The 15640-nt window shown below is 34.8% G+C and overlaps 1 protein-coding gene across 2 annotated transcripts in view; it reads right to left on the bottom strand.

Annotated features, from left to right (window-relative positions):
- The window catches only part of LOC145664270 (WD repeat-containing protein 27-like), a 148530-nt gene that overhangs the window by 65482 nt on the left and 67408 nt on the right, over positions 1–15640 (bottom strand). For both annotated transcript variants that reach the window (XM_081730792.1, XM_081730791.1), the window contains exon 5: positions 1254–1403. In XM_081730792.1, the coding sequence (XP_081586918.1) occupies positions 1254–1403 (150 nt within the window). The remainder of the gene's footprint in view (positions 1–1253; positions 1404–15640) is intronic.

The raw sequence follows: 15640 nt of genomic DNA, 5'->3' as shown, positions 1-15640 counted from the left end.
TAGGTGAATATTTGACGCCAACATATTCAATAAAGTTTTACTCTCAGATTTCCCAACTTAAACGGCAAAACTGATTTGTTTCTTTAAATGTTAAAAAAAAATCACCTTGATGTTTATCGTGAGCTGGTCGCAGTAATATTTTCATAGTTCTCCGAGCTTCGTTTCCAATGCATTAAAAGGTCTATAGAACTAGTTTAGGATGCTAAAATTTTCATTTGGATATTATCTAGTGTAGTCTTAGCTTAAACAATAGTCTCTTTCTTACAGGCTATCCGACTAGAACTTTATAACTGTGCACAAATTTCGGATGCCAACGTGTAACGCTTATCTTTGACATCTTAATCGTTATTCTCATATATAAAAGAAATATTTTGACTTTATTATCAAAGCAAAAAGTTAAACATATAAATATTCTCTTTTTATTAGCAGTTGTGGCATATTACTATAAGATACAATGTAAAAATGTTGGTTCTGTGGTATTGTGTTCGTAGGTAATTTCTATTTTTCGTGTTATCGATTTTTCAATACTAAGTTGTGTTTCACAAACTTGATGATTTCAAAAAATATATACTGACATGAATTTATCAGCAATTCAATTCCTTAGTTTTTTTTTTTTTTTTTTTTTTTTTTGGCATGATGGTGTGTGTTTGTCCTTTTTATAATTGTTCTGAAGCCGAAAGAAATACTTTACTTCTAACACTCAAAGTTAATATATATATATATATAACATCGGTATTCTTTTTCAATCTGTTGTTGTGATTACAAATTTTAGGAATATGTCTGAATTTATAAATCTAATTCATACTTATTCATCTATTTTATGCTTAAATAATTATACAATTGTAGACCTGACTTAACAGTCTAGTCATTATTATGCAATATTCACATTGAAACTTATCTAGTAACTAATTACAGCAGCATAAACTTTCATAGTTCAAAATAATTTTGATCTAAGTGGAAAGCAAAGTTATGAAATTAACTGATACGGTATTAAATAATCCCTCTGTGACGTGTTAAAATGAATTTCTATGCTCACATATTCCTATATTCATATATATATATATAGCCTACTGTACACTGTGAAGTTTGTGCAGGTGGTTAGACTGTATGTGTGGTTTTGAGTTCGGCACATGTGGTAGGATTCCATACTAAACTAAACCCTTACATAGATTTACTAAAATACCAATTAAATGAACGCAATAAGTGGAAGTATTTAGTGTTAATTTACTGCCTATATTGTAAATTAAACTAACCTTTAATTGATTAACACTATTAAGAGACACGAGAATGTCCTTCATCTCTACGCCGAAAATCACCATTTTTATTGAGCTTGTTGGTTCTTGTAAAGTTACTTCATGGTCTATGTGATCAGCCTTAGGTTTAGAATCTGAATCCTTAATATACTGAAAAAATAGAATTATATTTTGTTATATTTATATTGACCATAGGTCTATATCTTGAGCTGCAAAGATAAAACGTTGTACAAAGTAATATGGAAAAAATTGTAGAAAAACAAACTACAAAAGAAAGAAAGAACATTAAGTTAACTTCTGTGAATTCGAAGGAAAGGGATACAGTCCTTCAGTGGTAACAATCTTTAATACAACATAGATCTACGTCAGGATTCTAGGATGTCTACCTTCATAACGCGAAAGCCACTAGTCCTATATTTAAAAATATAAAGGCAGACATATATAAAGGTAACCAAAAAAGTTCTTTCGCTTTTTGCGGAGGTCTGTGTTCAATTGGGCCTCATACCATGAGTAGAATGCGAATGGAGATAAGGCGAAGGTCAGTTGTTGGTAGTTGTTGCAGTTCTACCTGGTTGTGGCAGTTCAGTTACACCGTGAATTTGCATATAGACGGAGCGAACATGGAACCTCCACAGAGCGTCATAAGAGCGTGTATGTACGAGTTCAAACTGGGGTCAAACGCCACTGCAGCGGGGCTGAAGATATGTCAGGCCTTTGATGAGGTTGTCGTGACTACGCGGACAGTACAGCTCGGTTTAACAAGTTTAAGGACGGTGACGAAACACTCGAAGACGCACCACGTGCCGTAAGACCAATAAATATACAAAATGAAGATCTTCAGGCAGCAATGGACATTTCCACTGATTCTTTTATTGCTCACAACAAACTCCAGATCTAGCTGATTACGAAGAACACTTTCTTTTGCACATGCGATGATTCTAACTGTTGATATTTGCAATTGAATTCCGGTCTGCTACTCGTGCGCTTAAAACAATGACCACCATGTTTGTACGTCACAAGTAGGTACAGAGGAAAAGATCTGCACCGCTCACTAGGGAAACGGCTTAGTGAAAGATACGATGCATGTTTTTCAAATGTGTACTACGTTTCTAGTAACACAAAGAATAAGAAAAGTAACAGAATTTAAGGTTTCTTTGAAAAGAAAGCTGTTTGTCTATTTATTTATGTATTACCAATTATTTGAATATACTTTAATTTCTTAGGACAAAGTTGTAGTATACTAATTTGCTATATTATTGACATTGTTTAAGGCTGAGGTAATAAACTGATTAATATTCTCATATTTCGATCACCGACCGACGCACAGCGTGTAATTTCACTAATCTAGGTGGCCAAAAATCGTTATCGTCAACAATGTGACTTGAGCTCAATTGGTGAATAATCACGTGCACGAAACTCTCCCTAACTAGAATGTGTGGTTTGTTTCGTTCTCTGACCTTCGTATGCCCGACCACAGAGTCCTTTACGTAAATTCACAGATACAGTATATATAACAGCTGAAAAACAGCACCCAGTCAATGTGGTAAAAAGTGCACAGCAAGGCAGCTGAGTTTGCGTGTGTGTTGGTCTAAGAGGCGAATATAATACATGAAGGTATGAACTCTCCTGCAAACTAAACAGTGTGCCGAAATTTGTTGCATTACTGATTTTAACCTGAGACGGAAAATATAGGTGTGCGGCATCGTTTTGTTTCACCAGTTAGACTTTTATATGTAGACTTTTAAAAGGTATTACTCCTGTCTTCCGCAACGAAACTTTGTAAATATATTTTTCATAGTATTCTTAAAGTGACACAAAAACTGTTTGCTGCAAACAGGTGCAAACAGAGTGACAATAACATTGTTTCATTGACAATGTGTGCATTAACTCGTAGAGTTAGTTTCGAGTTGTGGAACAAATGTGGCGGAAGTGCACATAATAAAGACATTTGGAAGTACGTAAAAGAACAGTTTAATTTGCACGAACACCCTGAAGATGTGCACAAACTAGTGAATAACAGTATTAGCATTCCGTGTACTAAAACTAGATCCAGGTGGACGAAATATGGTAGGAGTAGGACGATTTTTTTTTTTTTAATACAATGACTATGGTTAAATGGGGATGCCAGTCTCGATTTAGGAATACACAAGGTGACCAAACGTCCCGGTTTTGCCGGGACAGTCCCTTATTTTCAACCACTGTCCTGTTTTTTTTTTCTGATTCTCAAACGGGACGCCCAAATGTCCCGTTTTTAAGCAAAAATGACCAGGTGTCCAGTAATTAATATTCAAAATATAGATGGTCAATGCAAATTCTACACTCTTTCGTATCAGCATCATTGGGAAGGTTCAGCTGTGTTCTGTGCTTCAAGTGGAAATTGAGTTGGAATTCTGAATGTTCAAGTAGTTAAAAGTATTGTTGAATAGTACTTAAGTTAGAAACGCGGTGTTATCATTTTTACTTGTGTATTTGTGAATTAAAAACACTGCTGAGTCCCAAAATGCAATGTGGAATGGCCCCCTCCCCGTCGCCGATTCGTATGTGTTCCGTTTTTGAAAGTAAAAGTTCTGGTCACCTTGGGAATACATAAAATAGCGTCATGTTCATTGCAACAGAGTGCAGGTGATACACACAGCAGCAACAGTCGTGGACGTCCACAGAAACGTTTTGCAGAATCAACTGCAAAGAAAAGTTAAAACTCTTGTGGAAGAGGGATCACATAAAGAAACAGTGGCTGCAGCACTGAACAATTTATGTGATTAAGGAAAAAAAGGACGCTGCCAGCATAGCGGGAGAACTGTCATTGCCTCTCCACAACGCGCAACGAAGTTAAAAAAAAAAAAAAAAAAAAGCACGAAAATTGTTCGTGCAAGGTAAATCTGGTACCAGTACGTAACCTGATGAAGCTCTCTCCCTGATGATAGATTTACAACTGACCTCAAACCATAGTATAAGGAATTACGAAACAATGCTAAGGCGTACAAAAGTAACCTGTATCCACCATATTACTTACTGCGTCAAAGTAAAGACAACTGCTATCCAGCTAATATTACCGATTCAGATATATCTGCAGCAGTACCTCTCCAAGATTTACTTGATCATACAGTTAAATGTTTGTGTAAAGTTTAATGAGACGCTTTGACGAGTTTGCCACATCAACGATATAACCTATTGAGTTCAGTTGATTTTAGTTTAGCGTCCCGTTCAGCAGCGAGGCTATATGAGACGTGGACCTACTGATTAACGTGGAATCCGAACCACATGAGCTCCCGCCGGGAATCCGACCCAGGTCTCCCACGCCAAATGCGCGTACGCTAGCCACTTAGCCATGAGGATATAACCTATTGACTAAGTGAGGTTGTGACGGTAGTTCCGATCAAAGCCGCTGTAAACAACAATTCGTGGTGGGTGAATTAGCGAGCGACGAATCTTTGTTTAGCATTTCTCTTGTGCCACTCAAGCTTGTTGCCATTGACAACGAATAAAACGTAGTAGTTTGGCAGAATCCTAGACCTTCATCAGTCCGCTACTGTCGACCCATAAAATTGAAGTTTGTGAAAGAAACTGTGGATATAATTAGGGAAGAGGTAACAAGTATTCGCACGAAAGAACAAGATTTGGTGCCAACAGAGATAGTTGTGAATGATAAACTCAAAATTGCTGTTGAACATGAGCTGCACTTAACAATGGTGGACAGGAAAGTTTGCAGTGCCTTGTCTTCCCAGTCATCTCAGAGATGTTACATATGTAAGAGTATGGTGAATTGGTGCATGTTTGAAATGGGGGCTGGCCATCGACACGTTAGCGTAATAGACAGTAACTTCATTCACTTATATTGTGAGTCCAGGTAAATGGCAAAGTTGCATTTTCATTTAACATAGGGAGCATAAAGAATGTACAGCCCAAACGGCTCGCCCAATTAAAAAAAAAAAAAAATCCTTCACTTTAGATTGAAACATTATGTTTGGAGACGATTTCTCCTCTTACATTTTCTAACTCTGATAATAACAGAGTTACTCTATGTCAGGGAACTTTTGAAATATCCTGTATAATTACCATACTTCCTAGTATTAATATTATTAAGCTTTACATGGAGTGGCAATCAAAACGTCATCTGAAATACGAGATTTCATGGAAATTGGAGTATTCTTTGTCGAGATACGGTTTTTGGCCACCTAGATTCTTACACACTGTGCGACGCTACGAAGCGAATTTTATTCATTATTAAGAAAAAATCAACAATATAAAAAGCATAGTTATTTGATAGTAGAATGCAAATTTCTTATATGTAAGTTCGTCGTGGATTCGATAGTTATGCGCTCACGGAGGAAGCCCAAGGAAATTAATATATATATTAAAAAAAACATTTCCCGAAATAAAAATAACCAGGAGCATCATTGAGGAGGCAGGAGGGGGCAATTCCCCCCCCCCCCGCAAGAGTTTGAGGAATACATATATTTTAATTGATTGTCTACTAATATACTAGTACAAAACGTGAAAGTCTTATGTCGCTAGTGCTCTTGCCGCCCTGAAGTGGTCTGAAATGACGCCCCTGAAAATAATCTAAATGATTTACTGAGTTCAACACACGGATGCACAAACTTACGATGATAATCATGTTCATGAGCATTCTGAGAATTTACCAGTGCTATTACCAAACTACTTCACACATTAGCAATATTATTTCACCATAATATCTTCGCGCTTCCTGTCGTTTTTTTCAGCCCATGGAACATGCTCGTATTTTTTATATTATTCCATGTGAACATTTACAGATTGATTGAAATGTTTTGAACATTAACATTTAAACCAATAAATAAACAGATATTGTCTAACAGTAATGATAACAAACCAGTTACGTTGGCTTATTACTGAATAAAATACCTACAGGTAAAATAAAATTTATACTTTTGTGTTCCACGAATATGCCCTGTAGGGAAAGGGAGACGGGTGATTAACCCACGGACACAATGTTGTCCACCACACACTCATATGGCCTGGGTTCGAACCAGGGACCCCTCATACTAGAGGTGAGCGCTCCACTATTGATCCACTGTGTCCTTCGTTAATGAATGTTTGTGGTATGTCATGACTAGTAATGAACACAATATTCTGTTCCAGTGAGTGAAACAATATCAGAGAAATCAATCTAACGGACGAAACTTAACAAAAGGCGGAAATCTTCAAACGTTTGCTTTTATGATTTTTTTTACTTGTAGACCTCGGAACCATGGGTGGCGACTAGGGGGGTGGGCAGGAGGGGACAGTTGCCCCTACTTTTTTTGAAGTGACTTCTTAATGTTTATAGTTTTATTTGGAAATGTAAAGTTTTTCTATTTATTACTGGTTCATAGAAAAAAAATGGTGCCATAAAATATTTGCTGTTGTGTGAGTACGTATTTGTTATTTGTCTTCCCGTGGAGTTAAGATAGATACAGGAATTGCATTTTAATTGCAATCCAAAGCAATTAATATTGCAATTGCTTATTTCTTTAAATATTGTAGCATATGCTTGTAGTATTTACTGTCTTTCATTTTCTAAGAGTAATAACATACCTTTAATGGCATGTGTGGAATGAAAAATATAAGTTGTACATTAATTCCCAGTTTCAATATAACTTCTACAAAACAAGCCTCATTATTTATTACTATGTTTAATTTTATCCTTTCCATTTATTTGTTTCGCAAATTTGTTATTAAATAACCTGATCACACAATTTCATTACAATGACACAATTACATTACATAACACATTACAATAAGGTATATCCATGGACTCCACAAATAAATTAATAGTTTAATAAATAAAAACTATATTAACTAACTAATAAATAAATTAATAGTTTGTATTAATTTTCCGGGCAAATATTATATAAGCAAATATTTTTTGAATTTAATACTTCAGTAGTTTATTTATTTATTTTACGTTTACAGCTTCTGTTGTAAAAATATATATTATATCCAAGGAGTATTCTACACATCACCAACACCCCTAACACTCCCCCAAATTTCCTTACACACACCCCTGGGCATGAAAATATTGTTTCCTTTGATTTTGTGTAAAAATGTATGTCATTATTCTGGGTGCACACCCTCTTTTGTTTACAACACTCCATTAAGTAAAAGTTCCTGGCGCTCTTTGTCACGTGATACTACCGAGATGGTATCAAATAAATCAGCCTCAGTGCCACTTCTTTGCATATCCTTTCTCTTATTATAGCTATATTCAGGGGTGTAGCCAGCAGGTTTATGTAGGGGGGGCCCGTCGTTTTTGAGGGGGGGCCAGCTACAAAGCCAAAAGAAATTATGTTGCAGCTAGTGTTTTTGAGGCATGAAAAAACCGGCAAATTTTGGTTTCCAGCTTCTTCTTCTTCTTCTTCTTCTTCTTCTTCTTATTATTATTATTATTATTATTATGATTATTATTATTATTATTATTATTATTATTATTATTATTATTATTATTATTATTATTATTATTATTATTTGCTTTTTGTGCATAAATTATATTCCAGGTAGTTTTATTATGTTTAACCAATAATCACTGTCCCGGACCAAATTCCTTACCGGACCCGGAATATACCTTTTGCATAACTAGTTTAAGCCCTTGTACGCAGAACCTATCTACATAAGACTAATTTTATTTGAAATTTCACTTATTTTCTTTAAGATTTCCTGACAAAAATAATTATTTATTATTCGTGACTAAAAAAACATAATTATTTTATTAACATCTACAGTACTGGCACAATTATTATGGATTTTTGATAAAGACAAAACTTTTGTGCAAAAATGTCTTGCAAACAATTTTATTAATTAATATTTTATTTACTTTACCACACCAGTACCAAACAAATATTTATTAGTTATTTTAGGTTGGTTTTACAGTCTTATACGGGAGTGTCTGGCAATACAGAGAGAAAATGTCTGACAACCCTGACACAATCACTGCATTGTCTGGACAGAGCTCAGTAATAGTGTGGCATTTGCGTGGAGAAATGTGTGTTTATTGCATTGTCCGCCTGCCATTTGCATGTTATCACTTTAGTTTTGTGTGCTTGTGCATTCAAGTTTAATACCAACTTTTTTTCCCAGATTTTCTAATGTGTTTATGCAATTGAGCAGACATGGGCAAAGTTCGTGATTTGAGTTCTCTCAAAGTTGGACAGATTAGTGTTTTATTGAAAGAAACCACCTTAAAACAGAAAGAAATAGGGAAGAAACTTAAAGTTTCAACTCAAACCGTCAGTAATATCAAGAAGAAATCGGAATATGGCCACAGTTTGGCATCAAATAGGTTTGGAAAATGTGGTAGACCTAAGAAAACAACACCAAGAGTGGACAGAAAAATAATTAAAATGGCAATTAACAACAGAAGAGCATCTTGCAGAATGATTTCCAACTAACTTGAAGCAGAGGGCACTACCATTGCTCGCAGAACAGTAAATAAGAGACTATTGGAAGGTGGACTAAAAGCATATCGTCCCAGAAAAAAAGCCTCGCCTTACTGATAAGATGAAACAGGCTCGCAAGGCCTGGGCAGAGGCTCACGTTGACTGGACATCTAAGCAAGGGGAGAAGGAAAGAGTTTAAAATATTCATGTAAAAACGTTAATAACACAAATAATTAAAATTATGCAAAATATTAAACTTAACTTCCAATTTTAAGCCTTGCAGACTTTCACGTCATTAAGCTTACTCGTTATTCAATTGCTCCCATCACTTTCATCAGCTGTTCAACCCCTTATTTTGTGGCCTGTATTGTTGCAGATTGTGTTCTGTGACGAGTCTATCGTTGCAGTGCTTAACGACCGTGTGCAGACTGTAAGAAGGCAATCAGGTGAGCAATTTACACCGGAATGGTTAAAGAAGATTGTAAAATTCCCTCAGAAGGTCATGGTCTGGGGAGCCATTTCTGTGCATAGAACAATTCGTTTGGAGATTGTTGATGGTACCATGGACCAGTATAAGTACAAAGAAGTACTACAAAGACGTTTGCTACCTCAAACAAGGGACTGGTTTGACGATAGACCTTGGATTTTTCAACAGGACTCTGCTCCGTGTCATACGGCAAGGTCAGTGAAGACCTGGTTTGAAGAAAATGGTGTAGAAGTGCTCTCATGGTCTGGAAATTCCCCGGATATGAATCCGATTGAGAGTTTATGGTCTGTATTGAAAGATGAAATAAGTTCCCGTAACGACCAAAGCAGAGCTCATACAACGTCTTATCAAAGTATGTATTCATTCAGGTAGAATCAGGGAATTGTGCAGGAAGTTGATCACTGGAACACCCAGACGTGTTAAAGCACTTGTCAATGCAAAGGGTGAACAAACTAAATATTAAAATAGTTGTTTACTATTGACGTACTCACTATTTGTGAATAAAATTGATTTGCATTATTATTTGTTTGCTTAAATGTCGTTTTTGTAGAAAAATTATGTTTTTTCCAAAAAATCCATAATAATTGTGCCAGTACTGTATGTCTTATTTCCTGTTCTAGGGGCCGTCCACATATTACGTAACGCTATTTTTGACCAATTTTACCCCACCCTCCTGCTTGTCACACTTGGTAACGCAAGGCCGAACCCCACCCCTTTGTTACGTAACACTTTTTGATCTTTATTTTTTCATTATTTTGATCATTTTAGGGGTTATTACAATAAAAAACTATTTTTAATGGTAGAACTTTTTATTAGAAAATGCTTATATTATTGTGAATATATTTATAGCGTTTTTCGCCAACAAATCAAAGTATTAGAAAATGGTAGACTCGTAATAATCTTTTATCCCCATAAGGTTGTTTAATTAACCAAGGAGGTCGCACCCATCATTTTAGGTCACTGGTGATTGGCAAGAAGAAAGTACTGCGGAAGATGCAGTTAAAACAGGATTTAAAGAAATAACATCGACCTCTTCTTCCGAGATACAGGGTGCTTCGTGCATTTGAAGTTCGCCAGTGTTAACGATGCAGAGTTCTGTTCCTCGTCGACCACAGATTCGAAGTGGCTGCACACGTGAAGGAGCAGGGACATCTCGTTTGTAAACAAGCTTTCGAGCATCTTCTTTGCACTTCGGACTTCAGTTTACCACTATACAAATTCTTTTTTTAAAAAAATTAGTGCGAGAATGCGAATAAACTCGATTTCTTCAGAAATATTCAAATCCAAAAATAATAATAATAAAGTAGTACGACAATAATATCCGACGAATTAGGTTTTTAATATCTTTAGGTCTGCAAATCGTGCATTGTTCCGTCAAAAAATGTTTCAAGAAAAAAAAAGTTTCTTCTGTTTCACATGCGAAACTTCTTCGAAGGAAAGAGGGGTAATGATTCGAATCAGAAGTTTTAAATAATATTCTCAGAAATAGCGATACAAGTGGGAACGCGAAGGAATTTTAAAGCGGTGGTTACGATCACTAACAACTAACTCCAGAAAATCGTGTGACGTAAATGCAATGCTGCGATAGCCACAAAACCGAGTTTTATTGTATTGTGATACACACAGAGTTCTTCACCAGTCATGCTGGTGTCTAGTGCGTCTTCGAATAACTTCTGTATGATTCGATTTATATAGGCTATAGTTCGAAACTTTCCGAAATAATGTAATTATTTATTTATCTATCTATATATACAGGGTGAACGGTAACTACGTGGACGAACTTGGACGGGTGATATTATATCTTTAAAAAAGCAAAGATGTCCTAGTGAACATGGGGGAAATTCCGTTCCGTTTAGGAATGACAGAGTGTTGAAAGCATGGGAACATGTACTTCAGTGGCCAACACCTTAAAAACAATACATCGTGGAGAGTGCGGTTAAAAACGTCACTTAGAAAGTCATACCTACTCTATTGAAAAATCCATATTTAAAAACGCAGCTACGTGTGCGCAAGGGATTAACAACATGTGACACTTCTTTCCTTTACAGCATATCCGGGAATCCCTCCGTTCCTTTGGGGAATTCCGTGCGCACGCATAGCTGTGTTTCCAAACATGCATTTTTCAACAGAGTAGGTATGACTTTCTAAGTGACATTTTTAACCGCACTCTCTATGATGTATTGCTTTCGACACTCTGTCAGTCCTAAACGGGACGGAATTTCCCATGTTCACTACGACTTTTTTTTGTTTCTTGTTAGATGAACTATCACCCGCCCAAATTTGTCCACGTAGTTACCATTCACTCTGTAATATATATAAAATGAAATTACTACATTTGTAACAACTCTTGAGCCACCCGACTGATTTCGATTAACTTTTCAACGTAGATGAGTTTCGGGCCTGGAATGTTTTTTTATAGCTTTACTTTGAATGTGCACTTTCAAAAATGATCGAAAATGACCAATATTAATGTTGAATCATAGTTTTCGGAGTGGCTGATACGAACAGTGCCACTTTTGATGCCGTTTAAATCTAAATTCAGTCCCCATTATTACTCCTAAGGGGGATGATGGTGACATGTAAAAATAATTGAAAATTACCGATTAATTGAAATCCATACTGAAAAACGTTTTTCACCAAATTTTTCATCTGATATAAATATGTTTTTTTTTTAAATACTAGTTACAGCATATAAAAAATGTAATGCAGGCCTACTTACAAATCAGTTTAGTACCATTGTTATATGGTAGTATTTACAGTAAATTGTTGAAACATTTGTTTTCAAAGTGTCAAATATATATCGCAGTAAACTGTGTGATCTGCTGTAAAAATAATAATAATAATAATAATAATAATAATAATAATAATAATAATAATAATAATAATAATAATAATAAACCATACTGTTTTCCGACTGGTATAAGGAGGAAATACCATACAATTTTTCGATTGGTATAGTAAAATAGTATTTTCCCATACTGTTTTAACGTAAATTATCAATTATATCCAAACTTTGTTATTTTCAAGTGACTGAAACGAGGTAATATTACAATGATGTTTTAAAAGCTGGTCATTTGGGGGGCCAGGAAGTCATTTGGGGGGGCCGGGCCCCGATGGGCCCCCCCATGGCTACACCCCTGGCTATATTCAAAATACAAAACAAGAGGACAAACTTTACCCTCTCCTGCGAAAAATCCCGTGAATGTTTATATATATATAAAATCAAGTCAGGAAAACTGAATGTACACTAGTGCGTACTAAATAGGTGGATGCTTATGAAGTCGAACAATCCAATGGAAATGTCATCCATCTTCCATCAATTCCTTAAAGTTTGTCTCATCACCATTTCATTTTCTCTGCAGTCGATAACGATTGCAAGCTGATTATACTTTTCATAAGGTGATTATACCTACCTATGATGTTCTCACTAGCGTACATTAGGTTTTCCTGACTTGAATTCTTTTCAAAAGATACAGCTATCAAAAAATCTTTTAACCAATTAATTCATATCAATGTGCTTATTATTGTCTCACAAGTATAAACTTATGGAAACATAGACTTCACCATTGTATTTCTTATAACATTCTATTCCAATTTGGTATATTACACGATCCCCTTCCTATTTAAAAAGGTTGAGCGAGATACAAGCAGACTTCAAGATGGTGGCCATGATAAGCAAACCTCAAATAGATGTCTACTACCTTCCAGTGTCAGTTATTGTATTTTGTTTTTCATCCCTTTACCCGTTTTAAAATTAAATTAAATTTTCAAACTTGAAACACATTGGTATTACGATTTACGTTTGTTTGTTTCACAGAATAAAAGAGAGTGTGACTCGTGTACGTTTTCATGCTGTGAACACAATTGATTCAGATTTACGATTATTATATCAATCAAATATAATTGAGGTAAGTTTTAGTGATCAATATATAAACAATGATATCTCAGATATGAAGTCACTGATTTTTGAAAGAATAGCATAAAGAGCAGTAGGAAATGTCAATAAAACATCAGGTAAAAGTTTATCTTATATCATTGAGTGTGACTGAAACAATGAAGATGAATTCATTTTCAAGTTTGCCATTAGTAACGAACTCAAGACTATGTACACCGCAGGCGTACGCACTAACCACTAGACCAGCAAGGAGAGCGCAGTATATCTATATATATATAGATATGTTACATGCATATATATATATATATATATATATATATATATATATATATGTGTGTGTGTGTGTGTGTGTTCTACAGACCTTGGTGCAAGTTTGTTGTAAACCTGGGGCCCTGCACCACCTAAGGCCGGCCCTGCCAATCATTATTATGATTTGGTCACGAGCTCAATACCAGTCTAAATGATTTTCAAGATCAATATTTCTATGATCATAATGCAAAGAGCCTTTCCCTTAAAATTTGCTATTCTACATAAAGAAAATGTTCGTAATCGGAAGCATATCTTGTAGTGGTTAGAGAATTTCCGAACAACAGATTCAGAGTTTAAAAAAAGAAAATAATGTGGTCGGCCTAAAAGTCCTCGTGCACTTGAGAATAGAGATAATCTGTTTGATAATCTGAGATAATCTCTTTTGCAGTCTCCAAATCATTTTGCAAGGAAGCGTGCTGCAGCTGGATTTCCTAAAGAAAGCGTGAGAACAGAGAAAATCAGAAAAAAGTAATTGCAAACTATTTTCGATACCATTTTATATTTTGGAACCAACAACTTTCTATCTGTTTTTGTCAGCAGTTTTATTAGTCTTTGAAATGTGAAAGATGTTATTGGGTTCTGATAACAGAATTACTGATGTTTAATATGCTGACTTTTTCTTTGATTATATCTTCGTTAAACTATTACTTTTAAATTAATTTGTTTAATACATTTTGAGTTTTGAATAATACATAAGAAAAATCCTAACATTTCTTTAAAGATCCGTTTTATCACTTTATACTAGCAGAAAAAGAAACTGTATCAAAATTTATTTTTAAATTTCTGGTTACTTGACTAGTTTTTATTGCAATTTTTGTTAAATAACTTTCTGTGCTTTTCCAACTTTATTCCAGTCACACTATAGCATTTGAAATGGTACTGTGTGACTAATGGTAATAATAATAATTTTTAAACAACTTTCATTACAGAAGTTTTCATTCATCATTACGGTAGATGGTACGTATGTTCTGCATCTATGTATGTATTGTATATACCTGTATGTACCCACATGCGCAAAAAAATGCGCGTATACTGTGACTCACGATTTTTCGTATTTATTCCATTTTCCTTACGTTTATGAGTAAAGTTCAGTTATTAGTATGTAGAGATGATAGAAAGCTATCTATCTAAGGATATATTTCCAAAAATATAATAAAATAATAAAAATATAAGCAAAAAGCAAAATTACGCTCGGTTCTGTGTATACTGGCAATCATGCTTTCTAGCGATTTTCAGTAGCAGAGCACGATTGCGAAGGGAAATTGACAATAGGCAGTGAACGTGGGGCGATAGGCGAAGGAAGGAACTGAAAAGTGGAGTAAAATATTAAATTTATTGGTTTAAACCTAGTGTCTAGATGGTTTGCCAAACATAAATTAGCTTCTGTAACTAAGATGTCGTACGAAAATATAGAATTAAACAGAAACTCTTATCATAAGGTTCGAAGCGATATGCACCATGGTTATAAGCACTATTTGTTAAGAAAAAGAGAGAAACAAAACGAAGTCTAGATGGTTAGGTGCATAGTGGCGGACTAGTAGTTATTTTATTATTTTGACACGAGATCGAATCCCATCCCATATATATATATATATATATATATATATATATATATATATATATATATATATATATATATATATATATATATATATATATATATATATTTACAAAACATTATTAGGAAGTGTATAATTTTTTATGTTAATAAGAACCGAAACAATGTAATAAGTAAATAACTTATTGATAGTAACCTTTAATCGACGTATTTATCCAGTATTAGAACACGTGTAGCCCTACTATTGGAAACAGCGATTGCTTTCAGTTTATGGTCTTGTATGTTACACCTACCCTGTCCGTTCTTGAACAGCAGACAACTCACTTCGGATTTGTGTGTCAGGAAAAGTAAAAAGAACATACGCGACCTTGACAGTCTTTCCAGTCTTACCCCTTGTTACATCAACCTGATGTCAAATTATCGTTTATGTGTGTCTGCGTGTGCTTGTGTTTTTTGGTTTTTAGAGTATTGACTTTCTCTCTTTTTTTCATATCCACAAGTGCAAGAATGCTTCCGTTAAACGTAACTAAATTATACAGATCTATGTATGCGGAACACGACTATTTCCAAAAGATAGCATGAATATGAACGATAATCATGCCATATTTCTACATTATATAGTAGCGTGAAAAACTGATATTAAAATGATATAACAAACAGGCATAAGCTTTTTTTCTAGCATGGCAATACATTAAATGTAAATCATTAAATTTTGGGGATTGCAAATTATCATCTTACGTGTCG

Source organism: Thermobia domestica, chromosome 11 (assembly GCF_964235325.1).
Source record: "Thermobia domestica chromosome 11, izTheDome1.hap1.1, whole genome shotgun sequence".
Classification (NCBI taxonomy): Eukaryota; Metazoa; Arthropoda; class Insecta; order Zygentoma; family Lepismatidae; genus Thermobia; species Thermobia domestica.
This window is presented reverse-complemented; position numbering and strand designations above follow the sequence as displayed.